The sequence below is a fragment of the Ambystoma mexicanum genome, chromosome 7q, assembly GCF_040938575.1.
Source record: "Ambystoma mexicanum isolate Mex_15411 chromosome 7q, UKY_AmexF1_1, whole genome shotgun sequence".
Lineage (NCBI taxonomy): Eukaryota > Metazoa > Chordata > Amphibia > Caudata > Ambystomatidae > Ambystoma > Ambystoma mexicanum.
The window spans coordinates 914,597,843-914,619,460 of NC_090941.1; the positions used below are offsets into that span (position 1 = coordinate 914,597,843).

The following is a 21,618-nucleotide window of genomic DNA, read 5'->3' on the forward strand; positions in this document are numbered from 1 at the left end:
CTGCTTTATCACACATAGTACATCTGACAATACAATTGCAACTCCTGGTTTCTCATTAATTAGCCTTGGGCATTGTCTCACCTCATGTTTTACTGCTAGCCAAAACAAATAGTAAACCCCCTTCTGTCATGCTCCCATTCATCAGGAGATTACCTCTGCCGTCTGCAATGTATATCAGATCATAAAACACGTGGCCACTTTCTACAGCTGAGCTGACCGCGAAGGTTGTGAGGTTACTTATTCACCCATCCCCTGGCTTCTAAAACCCTCCCAGAACCAGTTTCAAAGTTCACTTTGCAAAACATCCCTGCCTATCGTGTTTTTGATTCATTCGTAAAAAGCCCACTATATTCAGATTCATGAATTCCCTATGTATTTGTATTCATGTGCATGTATGTTTTTACATTTGGTGGGTTTAACATTTTATCTTTCTGCATGCACGCAAGCTAATATGTATCCATTCTAGACAAACAGTAACACGAAAGCAACATATCCCATCCATAATTAACTACACTTCGATACATATGAAATTCCAACATCTATCCCGTTCACTGCCACACGCAGTTATCAATATGGCACGCAGCAACATGAACCCCTCACAATGATGGGGACCATTCCTGACTACCCAACAACAGATGCCCTATGACCATTCACCAAATGCCAGCATTTTTGTGTACTGTTCTGTGACGTAACATTGAACGTGTCTTGCTATTGCTCATTATAGCAATAGAGGTTGTGAAGTCTTAACAGGTTTCGACATTCATGTCCTGCTTTAGTTTCTGTATTTGAAAAACACAGTGCTTCCATGAGAGGCTGCTCTCTTTGAATAAATATCTAATATTTCCACTTGAATCTCTTTTCACCAACACTGTTGAGTATATTTTTCTTCAGGGTATTCAACTGTTTTCAAAGATCTCCTAGGCGTATCTTTTGTAATACAGTTATAATCACAGTCTGAGTCATAAAGGCATCCATCTGTACTACTTCAGTTTAGTTGGGAAATTAGGCACAAGCAAATGTACGATATTGCCGATACTTGCACCAGCATCACCAGGGAAGATGGCTAGGAATACAATGTTTGAAACCTCTTGTACACTGCCAGTACCGGATGCTGGTGAGGCTAATGTACTTGATTTTTGATAACTTGGTAATAATGTGCCCTTTCAAGTCTAAATAGTGTGCCAAAAACAGAAAGAGTTTGATTGGAAATATCATACCTCAAATTTATTCCTACTAACACCCTCCTTTTTCTCTAACAGAGGAATCCAGCAGAAATAACCTAAACTCTACAGCAGTAGCCATTAGGTAATTCCCCGTCAACTACCATCTGCGTGCCAATGTTCCCATATACTGAAAACCAGTGACAGGATCATTTGTGAGGCACGACAAACCCTCACAAACTAGATGCCAGGCGATTCTGCTCACAGCACAACCATGAGGTTGCATGTGGGAAACGGTCCCACGTGCCTGGAGTAATTATGCAGGTATGGAGACACAGCACAGTAAGATCCTGAACATGGGGCGGTGGGAGACAAATGCAGAACACCCTTTTCCACGAGAATGTGGGCCCGAGACTATATTGAAGGATGGACTGTATGAGTTTAATAGCTAGAAGCACCCTAGAAAAAACGCTGGGATGCGCACAGCCAATTACAGGCTTAAAGTGAGTGAAATACAATTAACGCAGTTGGCAAGCTAATCTGCCCATCACTGACATATTGCACGCAGAAAGAGGCTAGTAGGGCTCATTCCTCTACTTATCCAGTGATTGAGCTTGTTTCCAGGGGTGGAAGCAAGATGTGGTCTTCCAGACTTCTCTGAGTGCTGCTTTGGCTGAAATGTGGCAAGATGATGCTCTACATGACAAGGTGAGTTTTAGAGGTTTTGGGCAAAAAATATCTAGGAGATCGAGGAATATAAATTAATTCATCAAGGTTCATTTTTAGGAATCTCGAGTAACTCCAAAGTGACGTTAAACATTAGCCTACATTTCCCCCAAAACATTAAACTTGTTTAAAATAGTGGAATATTGCAAACCGTTTCCTACAAATAGTGGAATATTGCAAACTGTTTTCTACAGCATTTGTTTTAGTGACATATATAAAATTAGTGATATTTGACAAACATACACATCTATTTAGCTCTTTGTGGTACATTGCTTTTGTTTAGTGCGCATGGTAACTTATGCAGCATCTCGTCAGAAATGCTGTGCAAAGAAATTATGCTTCAAGGAAACAGAGTCCATCAAAATGGAATGAAAGCAGACTTGAGGAAGCTATTATTTTCCGTATGGGTAACGGACATTGGAAAGTAGTGCAGAGAGCATTGGAGGACAGAAGGGCGTGCAGAGAGGAAAAGCAAGCAGAGATGAAAGTAAAAACACCAAAAAGTACCAGTAGAAAGGGATGGGTTTGGGTATTTGTATTGAATATGTGTAAGGCGCCTATACATCAGAAAGTATTTCCAGGTGCCACAAGGCAAAGGGGGGGGGGGCAACAGAGGGGTAAAAAAAACAATAAAACCAGTCCTACTAGGCCTTGTGATATTCAGATCGTGTAAGTGCAGCAAACAGAAAATGCAGAGGGGGGAAGGGTGGGAAATGTGAAGGGGGACATATGGGAAGGGCTGCGGGAAATGTAGGAGGAGGCCCCAGGGGCTGGGTAAGTGCTGGGGTAAGTGCAGTGGGGGCCTGGAAAGCAAGTGCACAGGGGACGGGATAGGAGTAAAGTACAAGGGGGGGTTGGGGTGGACCAGGCTCAGTAGTCCAAACAGGGGAGTGTGCCCGAAGGCAAGTGCTGTAAGGGGGTAACTGAGGCAGACTGGTCGAGGGAGGGCCTGGCCCCTGTATGACTCAGAAGGGACCAAGCAGCCAGTCGCAGCAGCAAGGTGGACATTAGCAAGGAAGGGGAACAGGGAAGGATGTGGAGAAAAGGAAGGTCTTGAAAAGCTTCCGGAAACTTAAGGAGATCCAGCTTAAGTCTGAATGGGGCAGGGAGGCCATTCAAGAGGAAGGATCCGGCTGAAGAAAGTGATCTACCCCACACTCTGTGCTTAGAGAAACGTCTGTACTGCAGAGAGTTAGAGCTAGAGGACCGAAGGACTCTAGCAGGAAGGTATTTAGGGAGAGAAAGTTCACGGTAGCGCAGCCCCAGAAAAACGTATGGATGATGTAGAGCAAGTTTGCCCAACATACGGCCCGCGGGCCACAATGCGGCCCTCCAAGCCACTTCATGTGGCCCGGAGGCTGTACAGACAACATTGAACAGATAAAGAAATAAACCGGGCCATGGTGGAGGACTGTTACTGCCTCTGGTGCCCCCTAAAAGGGGGGGGGGGGCACCAGAGGCAGTAACAGGCCACGGCCCGGTTTATTTATTTATTTGTTCAATGTTTGTCGGGTCAGCGGACCTGATTAATTTATTTATTTCTGCAATGTTGGGCGGACCCAACATTGCAGAAATAAATAAATTAATCGGGTCCACGGACCGGGCAAACATTGAACAAATAAATACATAAACCAGGCCGTGGCGGAGGACTGTTACTGCCTCTGCCACGGCCCGGCTTATTTATTTATTTGTTCAATGTTTGTCAGGTCCGTGGACCCGATTAATTTATTTATTTCTGCAATGCAGAAATAAATGAATTATTTAATTTTGCAGAAATTTAACATTTTATCTTTCTGCATGCACGCAAGCTAATATGTATCCATTCTAGACAAACAGTAACACGAAAGAAACATATCCCATCCATAATTAACTACACTTCGATACATATGAAATTCCAACATCTATCCAGTTCACTGCCACACGCAGTTATCAATATGGCACGCAGCAACATGAACCCCCCACGGACCCGACAAACATTGAACAAATAAATAAAAATAAACCGGGCCGTGGTCTGTAACTGCCTCTGGTGCCTCCAGCACCAAAGGCAGATACAGGCCACGGCCCGGTTTCAGGAGCGCAGAGTATGCGAGTGCTCCGGCCCCTTTCCCACAGGCCGGAAGAAGAGACGCAGTATGGATGGCCCTTTGTTCCATCCATACTGTGTCTCTCTCTGGCGGCCCGGGTAAAAAACAATATTTAAAAATTGTGGGACGGATGCAAAGCAAGATGCTCTTGTTTTGCATCTGTCCCTCAATTTCTAAAAATCGTTTTGGTTCGGGTATACTTCTACATCTGTGTGCACGGATGTATAGGTACACCCAACCCAAAACGATTTTTAGAAATGGAGGCACAGATGCAAAGCAAGTCTGTCCCTCAATTTCTAAAAATCGTTTTGGGTTGGGTGTATTTGTACATCTGTGCACTCCTCTGTGCACCCCTCTTGGCAAGAGGGGTGCACAGATGCAGAGGTATAATGTACCCAGAGGGATCGAACCTGTGTTGCTCCTTGTCGTCTTGCTTCCAAGGCGAGCACGTTGCCCCTGAGCTATCCTCCCGAGACTCTGAAGATCTAAAGTACATTTAATGATACAAAACCAGAACTATTGAGCAAGCCTAACATCATCTTCATCATCAGAATAAATCAACACTGCTGTGGTTATACAAGAGCTAATATATTTAAAGAGATGGAATTACTCCAATGTAGCAGCACTATTCAATAACCCAAAGTGCTTAAGCATAGTTAATGTAAAAATACTACACTTCTCACCATTGGGACAGTACTGCCTTGGACAGAGTTTCACACTGAAGAAGTGAGCAAGTGATCCGGGGTATGCAGCCCACACACACGCAGGGGATTGCCATGCTCCCGCTTGCGAGATTTGCACCAAATTAGTGAGCTCCAAGGCACACGCACAGTCTTTGCTCTGAGGTTTGACACACTCACAGGATGGGATGGCATTTCGTTCTCCTATCCTAGTTGTGTTGCTTTGCGTTTTGAGGGCTACTACAACCTGGATGATTATAGAGGGGTGGAGTTGGGGCAATATTGGCCTACTGGAATGCAATTGGATGGCTTAAACCTCCTTACTTGCCTTTAGTATATGCAATACATGCTAGCCAATGTTCCACTGTTCTGCACCCCCCGGCCCCTCGCACCAAGTTGGCGACTACGTGCAAATGCGGTCATATAAGTGCTGGTTTTGTCACTTCCTATATTTGGGCACAAATTCATAAATCGGCTCCCCTGCCCGATTTATTTATTTGTTCAATGTTTGTCGGGTCCGTGGACACGATTAATTAATTTATTTCTGCAATGTTGGGTCCGACCAATAAACCGGGCCGTGGCGGAGGACTTTTACTGCCTCAGGTGCCCCCTGGAATTGGATTATGCTTCTTTCATTACCACAGAAGTAATGAATGTGTATTACAGAGATAAGCTGGCATATGTATTGGGCACGCTGCACATGCTCAGGCAGCATCAATCATGCTTTGTAGGGGACAATGCTGGCCTAAATTGGGAACAGCCAGCATAGACGTTGCTACAGAGCATATTTTGGGCACAACCAGCATGTCAATGTGTTACATCAGTGACAGTGCTGTTTTACACTGTGGACACAATGATCATTAAAATGTGTTGTGTTCTACAATGTTCTTGTCTGCTGTTAGTGACATGGAATGTACAAGTTCCCCTTTAGAACTGATTGTAAACTCATGGCTTTTTGGTCACTTTTCCTGCTGTAAAATGCACAATTTCAGCCCCATATTTGGAAAAAAAGTCTTGGGGGGGTGACCGCCCCTGGCCCCCAAACACTCCTAAGATTGTTATAGCTCCCTCGCTACGCTCGGTCGCCCCGACTATTTCCGAGAAAATCAACACATACACACTGGAAGAAATCACAAGAAACTAACCTTTGATCACTGCCCCCGACACCAAAAGCCATCTTTGGGACTGCATGGCTATGCCTGTGATGCTATTGTGTCAAAGGTCACACACCATCGCTTTTGAATATACTGCTTTGGGTCAGGGTGTTCACTTTTGGCTCGACGGCCCTCTGGGTGACAAAAAGTGAATGCTTCGGCCCCACATTCAAAAAGGTTGGACAAGCCTGATGTAAAGGGTCTTAAATTTGATCCTTGCAGTCACCGGGAACCAGTGGAGAGATTTTAGGGCTGGAGAGATGCGGTCCCCGGGCTTGAGGCCAAGGATAAGTCTTGCAGTCCTATTCTAGATTAGTTGAAGTGGGCGAAGCAGAGGAGCACCTGTTTGGAGGAGACTTTCAAAGAGCAGACAGTCTTGATAATCACATGCAGTGCTATGGGTGAGAAGGAGGAGAGTAAGAGGGAAGGAAGGAGAGGGGCCAAAGGAGGCCTAAGTGGGCAGAAGGAAGGAGGGGAGTAGAGGAGAGTGAGGGTGGGATATCCTGTGTTTTGGTTGTAAAGTGGAAGGTCAGAGCTGTGCAAGGGGCCTGAGAAGGAAGAGGAGAAGTAGAGACTGCAGTAGGATTGGCAAGTTCCTTACAGATTTTGAATAATTCAGCTGCGTTGTTGTTGGCCCCAGAGATGCGAGCTGAAATATGGGCCTGTATCTTGGACCGAATGAGGAGTCAGTAATACCTTTGGAGGAGGCGTCAGGCCAGTTTGTCAGGGGATGTGAGAGAAGTCAGCCACTTTTGTGTGCTAGTTAAGGTACAGGGCTGGGGAGGGGCACTGTCTGGGGGAATGCTAACAAGCTTATTGCCCTTGCTACTGGGTAATAACAGCTGTACAATTTTCCACCAAAATAATGTGCATCTTCAACTTTCAGGTGGTGAGCATAATGTGTGGGAAGGAAGGATATAACTACAACTGCCAAAGGCAGTCAATAGTGAAGATAGGAAAACACTTTGCTTTCCTAAAATGGTGAGCTACTCGTTTAGGAATAGTCAATTAATATAAAAGAAGAAAATAAGTTACTTAACTGAAAAGATAGATCTTCAGTGTGGACTTTCAGATGCTTAGAACATTCCCAGATGTCGGGGTGTATGAGGTAAGGAACATAACTTTTTTACTGTTTGGACGTGTACTGTGGCAGGTATTCCTGTTGCAGGGCAGGCGGAGTCAAGGGTGTGGAAGTGCACGTCCTTAGCAGCACAGCCACCTAATGTATTCCTATAACACGTAAAGGACTTCAATTTGTGTCAAGAAGAGAATAATGGTGTGACATTTATAAAAGTAACATGTAGCAAGTATAACATTTATCTAATTACTAATATGAAGTCGTTTATTTTTTCCACGCCCTTCTTTACAATGAGCTGGAGTAAGTGATATCTCTCTGACAAGTAGCATGGCGCAAGGATGTGAAATTCAACTCAGTTGGGATTTCAATATACGTGACCACAATAGGTTATGTAGGTGGTCAACAGTTGGGATGGGTCCCAAAGATGTTCAAAGATTGCCTCATCTCAAAGATTCAGAATCTTTGAATGTACACTCTCTTTTTCTGTAACAATTTAATAGATGAATGTTTTTTATATACATTGTTGTTTGGTATGAATGCATTGTTGTATGATGGACGTATGTGGACGAATGGATAAACGATTGAATGGTTTGAATTTTATTCAATTTATGTGTTCTTAATTTTCCTGCTATGTAAATTACTATTTCAAGTGTTAATTAAATCATGATTGAACTCATATTAAAAATGTATCAGGTTGAATAAAATCCTTTGATACTCTGTCTTTAAATTGTATCCTCTGGGTGTCCTTTCCGAGTGTAATTGTAACATTAATACCCTAACACAGAGTGTGGGGTCTCCTGTGCCTTTCCGAAAAATATATGACTGCAGAGGTCTGCCAGAGAGAAAGAACCACGTAGCCCACGCAAACAAAGCATGCCAGCGATGAGCAGCAGCTACGGAGAAGCTGTGGCTGGAGCGGTCCATGCAGTTAGCGAGGAGTGGAAGAGAGCATTCTGGAGCGGACAGAGCCCAAACGGAAGCTCCCTGAATGCAGGGGAATGTAGGTGCTTGCCGGGGCTAGCTGGAGAAAACGTAAGACAGATATGGGGTGCCCTAAAGAAGGGTATACGTACCCTGGAGTACAAGGCTGGGAATTGAGCCTGGGAAAGAGACTTTAAACAAACAACTGCATATGAAGTAGGGGTCTGGGACCCTACGTACAAGAAACATTGTGAAGAAGTAATTGCGACTCAGGCAAGGGTCTGGGAACCCCAACTACAGAGCAAGAAATACAAAATATATATAAATAATAGTAATAAATGGTTGTATGGGTATGATCCCTAATGAATAACATATATCTTATAAATTGCTATTAGTTGGATAAGTGAGTGCAAAGAGGCACCCGATTTCGAAATCAAAGAATATGACTGTCATACCATGTAGCGGCTTATCGGGAGAAAAAGACTCCAATAGTCCTTGGCAGAAAGATAAGGGATGTAAGGTTCTTCACAAAGGTACCTTTGCGAAGAACCTTACATCCCTTAGCAACAGTCATTTCATCACATCTAATACTCACTGTCCCTTTTCCATCTCTGTTCACTTTCTCAGCTTTAGTACCAACAGGGCCAGTCCATACACGGTGACTTGGTCAATCCACACAAATGCATGTTCAAACGGCTTTTCTACCAGAGTTCACCAAGGTGCCTCCCTTCCCCAAGGCTTTCAACACTTTAACAAAGTTCAATCCTTGAATTCCAATTCACACTAGGTTTACTTTCAATTAACCCACAAGCTCTGTTGCAGGTATTTAGAGTGGCTTTTCCATAGGTGGGTGTTCTCAGTCTAGGCGCAATTGTTGGACCACACAGTCCGCCTACAGGTCACTCAACAGACACTTCTTCTTGCTTCTTCTTCACCTGCACGTTGCCACTGTTTCAGCTTTAGAGTGGGATTTGGTTCATGCTTAATCCACATCCTCTTGATGCTTTACCATTACTTGTTTGCCACTCTTCACTCATTGTACTTTCTCATACTCTGATGGCTCTTGTCAGTACTTGTTCTCTCAAAGTACACAGTTCCTTCATACTCATATGGCTCTGGCCGATGCTTGTTCTTTCAAAATACACAGTCCATTCATATTCATACGTTTTCACATAAACGGTTTTATTCAGATCAGTATTCAAAATACTTACTCTTATTTGGATCGGTATTCAAAAAGTGCTTGTTTCTATTTCAAATGTTTACATTTACTTGGCTTCAGCTTATCGGGATATGGCTCTCCCAAGTTAACCTGGTTTCTTTCCCTGCCAGGTTACGGCTTATCCACTTTCTACTATTTCTTTATACGGGCCACCTACAATATGCCCCCGCATCGCTTTCCCACTTCACAGGACTCCCCATTCTCTTCTGGCACCTTTGGTTTCTCTTGTGGTGGACTGTAGCTACGGCTCCGGTGAAGTCTGCTTTGCTTTCACTTCCCTTTGGCTTCCTCTAGTTTTCGCAGTGTCCACTTCTCCCAGCGTCTCAGGTAAGAGCTTCAGTAAGCCTTGTTCAGCTTGCTCGCACCTGTGAATGCCCCATAGCCTCTCCTTTGCTTTTGGCATCCCAGCCTGATGCTTTCTTGCCACGGATCTTGTCGGTGAGCCTCCTCACGCCACCAAACTGGCACTCGCTCTTTCCTCTGCACGGCTTCTCAGGAAGGTTTGGTTCTTCCGTGTCCACAGCCATAGTCGACATCATCCGCCTTCTTCTTGCATCGCGAGTATTTAAACATCCTGCCTACCTGATTTGGTTTCAGACTACTAGACCGCACATTGTTGGTTCGAGAGTTTTTTTTTCTGTTTTTGTTGACTCTTCCTCACCCCAGTATCAAAGTGGTGTGTGTAAGAGTGAATGCCAATGGGTAAATAGGGGTCTGACGACCTACAATAGGCCACAAAGGTATGGGCAATTGAGGGGGATGCCATGTCTCATCTAGGGGTACCTCATCTCCTCTCCCCAAGTCTCCTCCACCCACGTACTCCTTCCTCATATATCTACCTCCAGGGTCAGGATCAAATAGAGACTGCCTTTTCCTGGCACCTGGGGGGAGGATACATTGGGGGAAGAAGTGAGGACGCCCTGAGACTCCTCAAAATAATGGAAAATGTTGGGTCTGGCTAAAGACCTGCTGCTAATTTGCAATTTGGCCTATTGCCAATGGGGAAATGAGAAATACAGGAGTTGGAGACTACTTGCCAACACAAAGAGTCCCATATTCTGGCACACAGTACTTTTTTTGGACAAATGTCAATGACAATTACTGTAATCAAGGAAGTGTAAAATGAGCCTTCCCGTTAAGAGTAAAAATTAAATATTACTTCCCCATTTGTTAGTCAACTCTAGTGACGAAAACATAACTGGAATAGGCATGACAATGTATCTTACATGGAACAACTTAATCTATTTAGAAATACAAATGTTTTAGCTATGAGAAAATTCATATTTCAGATACCTTTACAAAATGCTAACATTTATTGTTGTGAATGATACATTGGTGACTTTTGCATTGCTAAATGTATTTCGTTCCTATGAATGAGATGTGCTTTATGGAAAACTAGCAAAAATACCCGTTCAACAAACGGGTTCTGTATACAGACGTGATAACACTCATCAATTGTTGAAAATCAATGATCCTATAGGTCGCTGTTTCGATTAGCTTATTGCTTGATGTGCTTTGCACCCTGAAGTAAACTTCACTGCGAATGGGCACATGTGGCTCGCTGACATACTCCAGAGCAGATGTTGGAGGGAGGCAAGAGTTGGAGTACTGCTGCATACTGAGACCTTCTGTGCTCTCTCCTCACCTGTTGCCTCACCCTGCCGTGGTGAAGTTTGTTGTGGTGCACATTTTTTAGAAACTGTACATCCTTGAAAAGGTTTGTCCCTCGTGTCCGGACTACCACATTGATGAATCGGGGTTAGCATCAGTAAATGAGGGTGTCTACGGAGTGAATTCTTTGCATCCAAACAGACTGCAATCTTCCCAGACAAATGAGGAATCCATGCAGAATTTAGTAGCAGTGGGTTCAACGGTGTGGATTTGTACAGCCGGACAAACATACACACATACATACATTCAGCTTTATATATAAAGATGTATAAATTTAGAGGTTAAAAAAATGCTAACATTGGATGCCCTTTGCCCCAAAACTGGACAACATGCTAATCAACCAGTAAAAGGATTTTTAAAACATGAACAGAGTAATGTATGTACAAAAACTTAAACATGTTGGTAAACCCATAAAAACAGACAAGTATCAGGGTCCCATGGGATGTATCATAAACAGATGCTTTATTACAAATCATCTTCAGTATATTTAATGTATATCCTGTAGTAAAGGACAAAGTTACAATAATGTAGTTATTGTTCAGTTGTAAAACATCTGTCTCTGACAACAGGCACCAAATACTGATTATTGGCCAACCTTTTCTAGTAAATAGTTTGATGATTGTGTGCTGCAATTCTTATTGATTATTCAAATGCATTCAACACTTTGTAGGAACAAGAAAATACATACAAAATACATTGTAGCAGAAACTGTATCCATCTTCAGTGGTCTTGTCATCATTGTGTACAATTCTAAATGGATCCTTACCTCCAGACTTCCAGAATGGGCAGCCCAGTGTAAAGGTGTGAATTTATGAATTGGATCAATCTCATTTACATTGGCTCCACTTTTCACAATGGCAGCAAGTTGCTCTACATCCCCTGCTCTCACTGCTTCATGAATGCTATTATAAGACTTCAGTTTCTTGCCTGTGAGATAAAAAAAAAACAATACTCGATTTACAGGTTCAAATGAATTCCCTTTTCTGGAGAAACATATCACAAAACTAATAAAAACATAAAACAAACAAGTAACTATAATCCTGAGCTGCTCTTATTCGTGCTAGGCCACAGGGCAAGACTGGGTAAATCATTGTGAAATAGTGCCCATTAATGCTATGCAGGCATCGCTAGCTATGCGTTGTCATCATTTTCTAGAGGTGCTTGAGGAAATAGATATTTACAACTGTGGCTTTTAGATTATGTCATAGGGTTGCAATAGGGTTGCAATACATTGTTTTTCACTTTGGCTTCTATGTGACACATTGGGCCTCATACAAATTGGCCGGTGCAGAATTAACATGCCGGTATTAACGTATACCGGCAGGTTTCCACACCGGCCAACTACAAGTTTGCCAGTGAGGGGCCAGAATTACCTCCAGCTAAGAGCTGGAGGTAATTACGGCGCCTTGCTGGCAGAAATCACTGGTATTACAGGCACTGGTAATATCAGTACCTATAATACCAGAAAATCCTCTATGGAGTCCTATGGGACTCCATGAATGGGTATTTACACTGTCACCCAATGCTCAGAATCCAGTAGTAATACCGTCTGACCGAGTGCTGGCAACCGTAATTCCATTTGCCAGTATCCGGTCAGGTTCACCACCAGGATACCGGCAAACCCATAATAAGTCTCATTGTATAGTTGTACAAGTATATGAAATAAAAATGACTAAAAAATAGATTTTCAAACATCAATGTTGGTGCCTAATGCCATCATCCATATTCTTTGCATTACACAGGTGAGGGAAACCTTCTGTAGGATAGAAAGGTAAAATAACATTGGTCAATGAATCCTATGGGCAGAGTATCATATTAGATAGTGGGGATAACCGATCTCTAGTGAACCTCTTAACAATGCTGGAGACAAGGCTTAGTTAGGGAAGTGTCAATCAGCTTGCCTCCCTGATTCCTGCTTGTACCTCGGCTGATAAGAAGAGCCACAGAGCTAAGGAGACCAGACAGGACGGAGCGTCACAATCCACAGGTACATTTTAGAAATTAAAAAAAAGGTTTCATGCTTAAGTATTAGGTAAGTATGTAAATATATATTGCATTAAAAAATGATGCCCTGAGGCCACCAGGGGGCGCGGGCAAGATGGCTGCCTGAACTATCTGCTCCCCGCATGGCCCCGGGATAACAGCGTGGTAACAAAAGAAAAAGGAACACTATCCTCCTCAAACCTGGAGAAATAGCCACAGGAACTTTTAAGGATCCCAGCGACACCCTCCCGAACTCTGAGGGTGCACCAGAACTGGAGATATTGGACTCGGAGCGGCCGCGACTCTCCCCCCTCTACCAGGCCGAGGCCACAAACAAATCGAGGACACAGTGCACCGCCTTACAGCGGGTGATCCCCAAGCCGCAGCCAGCGATTTCACCTCGGACTCCGGGGAGCTTCCAGCGGCCTTGGCGGGGATCCAGGGAGCCCCTCGAGGACTTAGATGGTGGACACCCTGATCCCTGCGATCCGCGCGGCCTCAGAGGTGGGTCCATATGAGTGAGCGGCGACCACATCGCGGGACGGCCGGCGAAGGATCCGGGCATCGGACATCCAGGCACCGACGGGGTGTCGCTGTGTCCCCCCCTCCCTTCCGGCGACTAATCGCGCCGGCCTGGGCCCCCTTCTCCCTCCCTCCTCCGGCCCGACACCAGATCCTCACGAGCCCCTCTGCGTCACAGAGCCGGCAAAAGACTTTGTGTAGGCCTGGGCCGACGCGGGAGCGCGCCCGGGCCCCCTCCAGCACACTACAAGAGAGGGTGATAACACCCCATGAGTTGGAAAACAGCCCTAGCAAAATTCCAATACGCACCTGAGGAGTCAACAATGGATACCAGCGCCTCTTCCACATTGCCCCCTGATATGAACACTATGCAGAACAACATCCAAACGATCTTGGACGAAATCAGGGGCATGAGAGCGGATATGGGGGCCAAGTTAGCTGACCTCACCGCCAAAGTCTCCACACTTGAGGACCGAATGGAGGGGGTGGAGAACAATCAGGCATCCACGGACCTTTTGGAGACACAGATGGAGATGAAGTTCAGGGAGATACAGAGACGGGAGAATGAACTTCGTCTCAAGGTGGACGATATGGAAAATCGGGAACGGAGAAGCAACTTGCAGATTTTTGGCTTGACCGAGACAGAAGGCGAAACCCAGGCCGGCCTTGAGAGTAAGGTACAGGAAATTTTCAGGATTGTACTGGGGACGGACTCTGGGGTGACCGTCCTGATCGACAGGGTCCATTGAGCTGGTGGAGGTGGTAGGGGCCGACGCTCGGTCCTGGCACGGTTCCACTATTATAGGGACAAGGAGAGAATACTGGATAGTGCAAGGACTCTAAGGGACATACAATATGACAACTCCAGGGTGGCAATCTATCAGTACCTGTCCGCTCTCACGCTGCAAATGCGGAAAAAGTGTGGAGAAATCACCAGATGGCTGCAGGAAAAGGGAATCAGATACCGCTGGGGTCACCCATTCTATCTGGCGTTCGAATGGCAAGGGGAGAGTCACCAACTTGTGACGGAAGAAGACATCCTGAGGGCTACTGATGAGCTGGTTGGAACCCCACCAGAAACCTCGGGACACAATCTGGGACAGACAGGGACCCAACCCGGACTCCGCGGGGCCCTGGCACAAACCAGGGAAAACAAAGTGAAAGGCACGCGAAAATTTCAGAAAACCAGACACCCCTCTGCAGGCCATGGTGGGCCAGCGGGATCGTGAGGAGGGGCTGGGGGAATGGTGAAGAAAGTCGATGACCATTTTCACAGCGCAATTGTTTGCATGGCGCTCAGGGCCCCCCCCCGGGCTAGGGGCAACCGTATGTTAACTGTTGAAGCAGCCACTGTTGGCTAGGTTCAAGTTCGGGTTTTGTTACAGAAAGCCGGGAGCCCGGCGCGGGGTTCATCGGAGAGGGATTGCCCTCTCTGGAGGCTCTATGGGCTTGGCCCCTGAGGTTGGGGTGCACCCCCCCTGGCCTTGTTCCGAAAGTTAATGTATGATGGGGCTTGCAATATATGGGATGCAACCCAGTCTGCTGATGAAGGGGGGTGGGGAGAACCGAATTGGGGACCCTAGATGGAGGCCTGAATCCTAACTGAAGTTTTTGGGGGAAAAAGTCCTTTAGTAAAAGTAACAGAGGATGTGTTCCATATTGTTCATCATCCCGGGGCCTGGGTAGCAGCCCTGGTGGTTCGTCTTACCAACCCTGACGTATGTTGGGCGACAGAGACGAACGCCTCACGAAACGGGTAAGTGAAATGGGGATCAGGGGAAGGGAGAGGTGAGGGTCAAGGGAAACAGGGACACCACACCATGGGACTGGGGCTCAAACACGCGAATGATGTGGGGTGAACCCATGGAAACTTTAAGGGGCAAGGACAATAATGATTATGGCTGAGGGACGGATTGGTTCGCTCAATGTTAAGGGCCTAAACTCACAAACCAAGCGGTCCCTCACTAGCAACATGTTCCGTAAACACAAACTGACAGTCCTTTTCCTACAAGAAACTCACTACAGGAGGGGGGCAGAATCAACGATAAAGGGAAAAGAACTAGGTATCAATTTCTGGGCCTCACACAAATCCTCAAAGAAGGAGGGGGTAGGTATCATCCTGGGCAAATCATTGTACCTTACTGACATTGAAACCAAAAGGGGCTTTGGGGGTAGATTGCTGGGGATCAAGGGCTGGTCCCAGGGTATGCGTGTCACATTTACTACCTTGTACGCGCCCAATGTTGGTCAAATTAAGTTTATTCGTAAGGTCCTTAGAGTCATGGATGAATGGGCAGAAGGCGCTAAGATTTTGGGTGGGGATTTCAATCTTATCGCCGACCCCCGACTGGACTGGTGGTCTGCCAAGGGGGTAGGGCCGAAAGCCCCCACAAAAGATAACCTAGCTATGAGGGACCTGTTACGGGAATACGACTGGGTGGATGTATGGAGGAAATGCTGGCAGACCCCGGGGGGCTACACGTTCTTCTCCCCTCCTCATCAAACATATACCAGAATTGATCTACTTTTGATATCGGAAGAGGGAGGCAGAGAGGTCGGTAGCCCCACAGTTGAATCAGTGACTTGGTCAGACCATGAACTTCTAACCATGGACTGGCGACTGCAGGACGCCCCAAAGTCCTACAGGTGGCACTGTAACGACACTGTAATGAGGGACCAAGTGTTTAGGGAATTCCTAAAGAAGGAAACGGAAGCCTTTTTTTAAATTAATGACACAGGGGAGGTCCCAATGGCCACTGTCTGGGAGGCGGCAAAGGCCACGTTCAGGGGTCTCCTTATCGCAGAAGGCGCCAGTAAGAAAAGGGAGAGGGCGCTAGTAGAATCTAAACTCCGCGGGGAATTACAGAACATGAGGGCACAGCTCACTAGTGGCAACGTAGACTGAGAAAAACTCCTGGGTGAAATGAGAGACAAGAGACAGGCCCTGCACACACTCGTAATGGGTGAAGTGGTAAAGAAAATGAGGTACACAAAACAGCGATATTACGAGAGGGGGGATAGGGTGGGAACTCTCTTGACCCATAGGTTGAGGGGAAGCAGAGCTGCTAGGCGGATAGAGCGGGTTAAAGATGGCACAGGCAACATCCAGACATCAACTAAATATATAGCTGAATCTTTTGCAAGTTTTTACAAAGAGCTTTATACCAAACAAAAGGACGAATCATCAGAAGATATTCAGAGATATCTTGAAGACCATCCTCTGCCCAGGCTTACAGACCCCGAGAGGGAGGCCCTGGAGAGGGACATAATGGAGGAAGAGTTGGAGGGGGCTATCAAAAAACTGAAGATAGACAAGACACCGGGGGGAGACGGCTACACAGCTGATTTTTACAAACAATACCAATCGGTACTAATAAAACCGCTGACCAAACTCATCAAATCAGAACCTCAGAAACCATCCCACCAACATTCCTACAGGCCATGATCGCAGTGATTCCTAAGCCAGGCAAAGATCCGGTGGAGTGCGGTTTGTACAGACCCATCTCACTTTTGAACACGGACGCAAAGATCTTTACTAGGATCCTGGAAACACTCCTAGAAAAATGCCTTCCCAGACTAATCCACCCCGATCAGGTCGGCTTTGTGTTGGACAGACAGGGGGCCGATAGCATGCGTAAAACCCTGCATATTTTGAGCTCAAGAGGAGTCAGAACGGAAGGTGCTCTTCTCCTGTCCCTAGTTGCGGAGAAGGCGTTCGATAGGGTGAGCTGGGCCTTTATGGAGGGGGTCATGTCATCCCTGGGGATGGGACCTAAATGGCGAGGATGGATTTCGGCTCTGTACTCTCACCCCTCTGCAAAAGTGGACGTTAATGGAAGCGAGTCTGAAGCCCTTCCACTGGGCAGGGGTACAAGGCAGGGGTGCCCGCTATCCCCCCTCATATACGCGCCAGTGATGGAACCCTGGGCCGTAGCCATCAGAGGAAACAATAAGATCCAGGGCATTAAAATGGGAGATACCAACCATAAAGTTACCCTCTTTGCCGATGATGTCCTATTATATCTTTCTAACCCGTCCCAATCAGTCCCTGAGGTACTACATAGCCTAGAGTAATATGGGGCCCTCGCAGGTTATAGAGTAAACCTAGGCAAATCAGTCATGTTCCCAGCAGGCCACTCAAGGACTCAGAGAAGCGATATGTTGAAGATCTCCCATTTTGTAAACAACCCGGGGGATTTTGTCACCTGGGGATTCAAATACCAACAGACCTGGCGGACCTCTTCAAGGTGAATTACCCCCCTCCTTGGTCAGCGATCAGACGAGACCTTGAGCGCTTGGCAAAATCGGCCTCTCATGGATGGCACGCCTTAATTCCATAAAGATGGTGGTCCTCCCCAAATTTCTATACTTATTCCAAATGCTCCCAACCCAGATACCAAAGCCCTTCCTCCTAGAGCTCAAGCGGACCCTTCTCCGCTACCTCTGTGTGGGAAAATCCCATAGAATTGCCTATGACACCTTAGTAAGACCCAAGGACAAGGGCGGAGTTAACTACCCAGACTTAGACACCTAAGTTTGCACATATCTGTATCCAAATATGTTGATGTAAACAAAAAGGACATGGTCATATAAACAGACCAACCAAGTGTGAACGCTTAATTAGGGCAGCCTGATAACCAAAAATGGTTTATTAGGAACAACATTGTCATCTTGCACCATTGGGCATAGGCCCATCTTGTTCAATTATGGCAGTTCATATGTAAGCAACCGATAATAACAAGCATGGATTCCTTTCAAATGTAAACCAGCAAGATAGCCAGTTCTTCTAGTGCTACTGATTAGACACATGACATCATTATCTGTTAGTATTGGATTGGATAACAAGGAAACATTGGTGGAACTTAGCCTTTCAAAACAACCGGTTTCCGACAGTTGGAAGGAGTTCTTGAAATTTTACCAAAGGCTATGACTCTGTGGACCATAAAGAAGCAGGGCCTGGAGCACACTGCTGACTCACACAATCTTGACCTTCCTAAGTAAGGAAGCAAACAAACTATATTGACTAGACCAACACAGTTATGCTAGCCTTTGGGCCTAAAAACTGGCACTTTATTTATTTATTATGCATTTAGCCAAAGCCATTTGACTTTTTACACATTCAGCACTATGTACAAGCAATCATAAAAGATAAAACAACATACAGCATAATTACAATAAAATTACCAACTGTGCATGAAAAGGTAGAAGGAGAAAAATAATAAAAAGGGAAGAGAAAAGAAAATACGATGATTTGTATAACTCATCAGTGAACTATACTATGTTCCCTGCAAACCAGCTATCAAGTACATTTCCTTATCTTCAGCAAAAGGTAAAACCTAGATCATGCTCCACCACCTTCTAATTATCTACTCAGCTGTCCCTTTTTGTCGTGCGATTTAGGGCCCTCACAATATGTACCACTTCTGTCGTCAGGAACACTTTGTTACCTGAAACAAGTCTTTCCCAGAATGTGAGCGATTGCAACGTGTCGATATTATGGACAAATCTTCTTAGTCTCATGACTCTCAAGGCCCGAGTTCCCGGACAATCAATCATCACATGTTTGATTGTATGCTTAGACTCCAATTCACAGCCCTGACAGATATCCGACGGAAAGGTTAGCCTGTCTCTCACATGCAGAATTTCCATAGTTGGCAGTATATTCAACCTTAGTCTGAGAAAGTCCGCCCTCACATTTGGATCTGATGACCATCTGAAATAGGTGGGTAGTGAGGAACTGGATTTATCAAAGGGCGACCGGGAGACAGACAGCTTTAAAGCGCTCATTTGCTTAATGGTTTGAATCCAATCGCCTTTTTGATTTTTCGCTTAGATTCTACAGGATTATATATCAGGGTATCAATGTCTGAGTCAACGTTTGACAGAATCTCAGTTACTCTCCCCCCTAGTTGAATGGTTTTCAGAAAACGATTATCCTTTGTTTGTGCCTGAGCTGAGTGTTAGGGAGAATTCTCTGTTTAGGCTGAATTTCCCTCCCTAGTGAGTCCCCCAGCAGCTTTGCTGGATTTCTGGGGTTTAATTTTTTCTCCTGCCAAGAGTGAGACTCTTTTACCCTCACTCTTAGACATGTTGAACTGTGTTATCTTGGACAAACCTTGTGTTGAATGGGCTATGGGGTCTTTTACTCCATAGGGCCTCATGTATTTTTGTGATGTGGGTTACACAGCACCCTCTGTGCCGTGACCCAGGGGTGTCCTAGGGACTCCCCAACATAGACTCCATACCCTGGGACTGACTACTGTCTCCCAGGGCATGTAAAGTCACCAAAGACTTTGCTAGTCTTGAATCCTGAACAGAACCAGTACAAACCATCATATTGTGGACGTACTGGCTGGGGCAATTCGATTGCCCCAGGGTCTGTTAGTCGAGGGGGCACGTCTCCGTCCCCCCTGATCGAGTTTTGGCTGGTGGCAGTGGAAACTACGTTTTATATTCGACCGCGAATATTTTCCTATGGGATTTCCCATTGTTTTAGGCTAACACATTTAATTATTTATTTACGGTAGCCTTAAACATACCACCGGTTTATATATTTATTTTTATAACTCCGGTTGGGACTTTTTGCCAAAACTTGATTCTAAAATGGCGTTGGTGTTCGCCTCTGTAACTCTGACCCAAAGTGGAGCCCTTTGTTCCACTTTTGGCGGGCTTCTCCACAGAAGCCCTCCAAAGTGGTGCCACTCTGTCTGGGGTACTTAGGAGGGGTGGAGGGGGATTTAGGCACCCTGGACTGAGTTACCTTGGTAACTCAAGTCGCACTCCGTCCTGATTGGCCCAAGTGGTGAACCGCCCGGCTCACCACTTAGCATGTTTGAGTGACAGCTAGGCTGGGTGAATGGGGGTTTGCTGCATAAAAGCAGGGCTTTGGGGACTGGAACTTCAGAAGTCGCCACAGGACCAAGAATCCGACGAGGGAAGAACTGAGCCGACCTGCTTCGACGACACCACCCGGTGGAGCCCTGCTGAACCGTCTCACCACTTTTCCCGACGACCGAGGAGAACTCTTAACGGAGTGGCTCCTTCCCTTGACTGGTGGGGACAACCAGTTTTCGCCTTCTTTCCGCTTCTCGAGGTATCTCGTGGCCGCCTTGCCAGTGCCAAGCACCCCGGCAACCGGAACCCCACCACTTTTACCCCAAACCACGAAAGTCGGTACAACCCTTTAACCGGAGGACTCCGCGGCTGGTTTCTTCCCGGGCAGTGCAACGACCCTCTTCTTCTACTCTTCAGCGAGAACTTCTTCTTCCCTGACCGACGTCGAGCCTTGCTGCCACTGCCTGGAACAACTGCCACCGCTGGAGGACCCTTTTCGCTTAAGGTACCGTGTTCCGCCTGGCTTCCCTTGCTACCGACTGTACGGGGTAGATTTAGCCCCCGGCTTTCGAACCTGGGAGTGCCTGGGACACCCTGGCTAAACTTTCTAAGCCACTCTACACTCTTTCTAACTCTCTGCAAGACTTTGAATCCCTAATAGCAGTGTGATCTTGGGCACATTTTCGCTCCGGCTACTCTAAGAGTGGGCCCTGCCTAGTGACTTTTGCTCACCTGTGACTTTGTGCTTCTGTGAGTCTATTGCAAAGGTTCTGGACCTTAGGGTGGCGTGTTTAACCCATTCCTGTTTCTTTTTACCCCTTTCTTGAACCTACTAGAGTGTCATCTAACGTTAAGCGCTCACCTCTGTTTTAATTATGTGGTGTTAACTTAGAGTTGTCTAGATAGGAGTAAGGGTTGGAACTGCTCTCATTATAACTGTGTTTGAAGTGTTTTTACTATATTTTGCTAAAGTGTTTTTAACTTATGTGTATTTTAAATAAATAACTATATACTTTTGAAACCAAGCTCTGGTCAGTGTTTGCTTGTACTATTGTGTTTTGGTACATATTGTGTATACTTTGCATACTGCCTAACTCTTCTTGAGAGAAGTCTGACTGCTCAGCCACAGCTACCAGGTAAATCTGGGTGGTGCGGACTGCTACCAAAGGGGTTTACTGCTCTACCTGTAGTCTTAAATCTTTTGCAGTGTTCCCCAAGGGAACTGCACAGGTTTCTGCCTAACACTGGTGTACAGCGGTGGGATTTGTATTGAGTATACATTTTATTGTGCTTTAGATACCTTAGTGCAACTAACCACAAAGCTTAGCACTGAAAAAGTAAAACCTCTAACATGTCAGTTATAGAAAGCTATAGTCAAGAGTCCCTTGCAGCCAAAACTGCTGATTGTTTAAGAGTGCTCTGTAAACATAAGGATCTCCTGACTAAGGGCAAAAAAATGGAGCTGATTGAAAGATTGTTAGCTAACCAAAGTCTGGGTGATGGTTCAGAGGAACCTACCACTCCAGCAACTGTAGATGACAGTGTTGAAGTTAACATGGAGCAAAATGTTGATGATTCTGAGGAAG

The 21,618-nt window shown here is 45.7% G+C and overlaps 1 protein-coding gene across 2 annotated transcripts in view; it reads right to left on the reverse strand.

Annotated features, from left to right (window-relative positions):
• Nucleotides 1–21,618, reverse strand: part of ANKRD42 (ankyrin repeat domain 42) — a 617,667-nt gene that overhangs the window by 547,124 nt on the left and 48,925 nt on the right. For both annotated transcript variants that reach the window (XM_069639864.1, XM_069639863.1), the window contains exon 2: nt 11,460–11,620. In XM_069639864.1, coding sequence (XP_069495965.1) covers nt 11,460–11,620 — 161 coding nt within the window. The remainder of the gene's footprint in view (nt 1–11,459; nt 11,621–21,618) is intronic.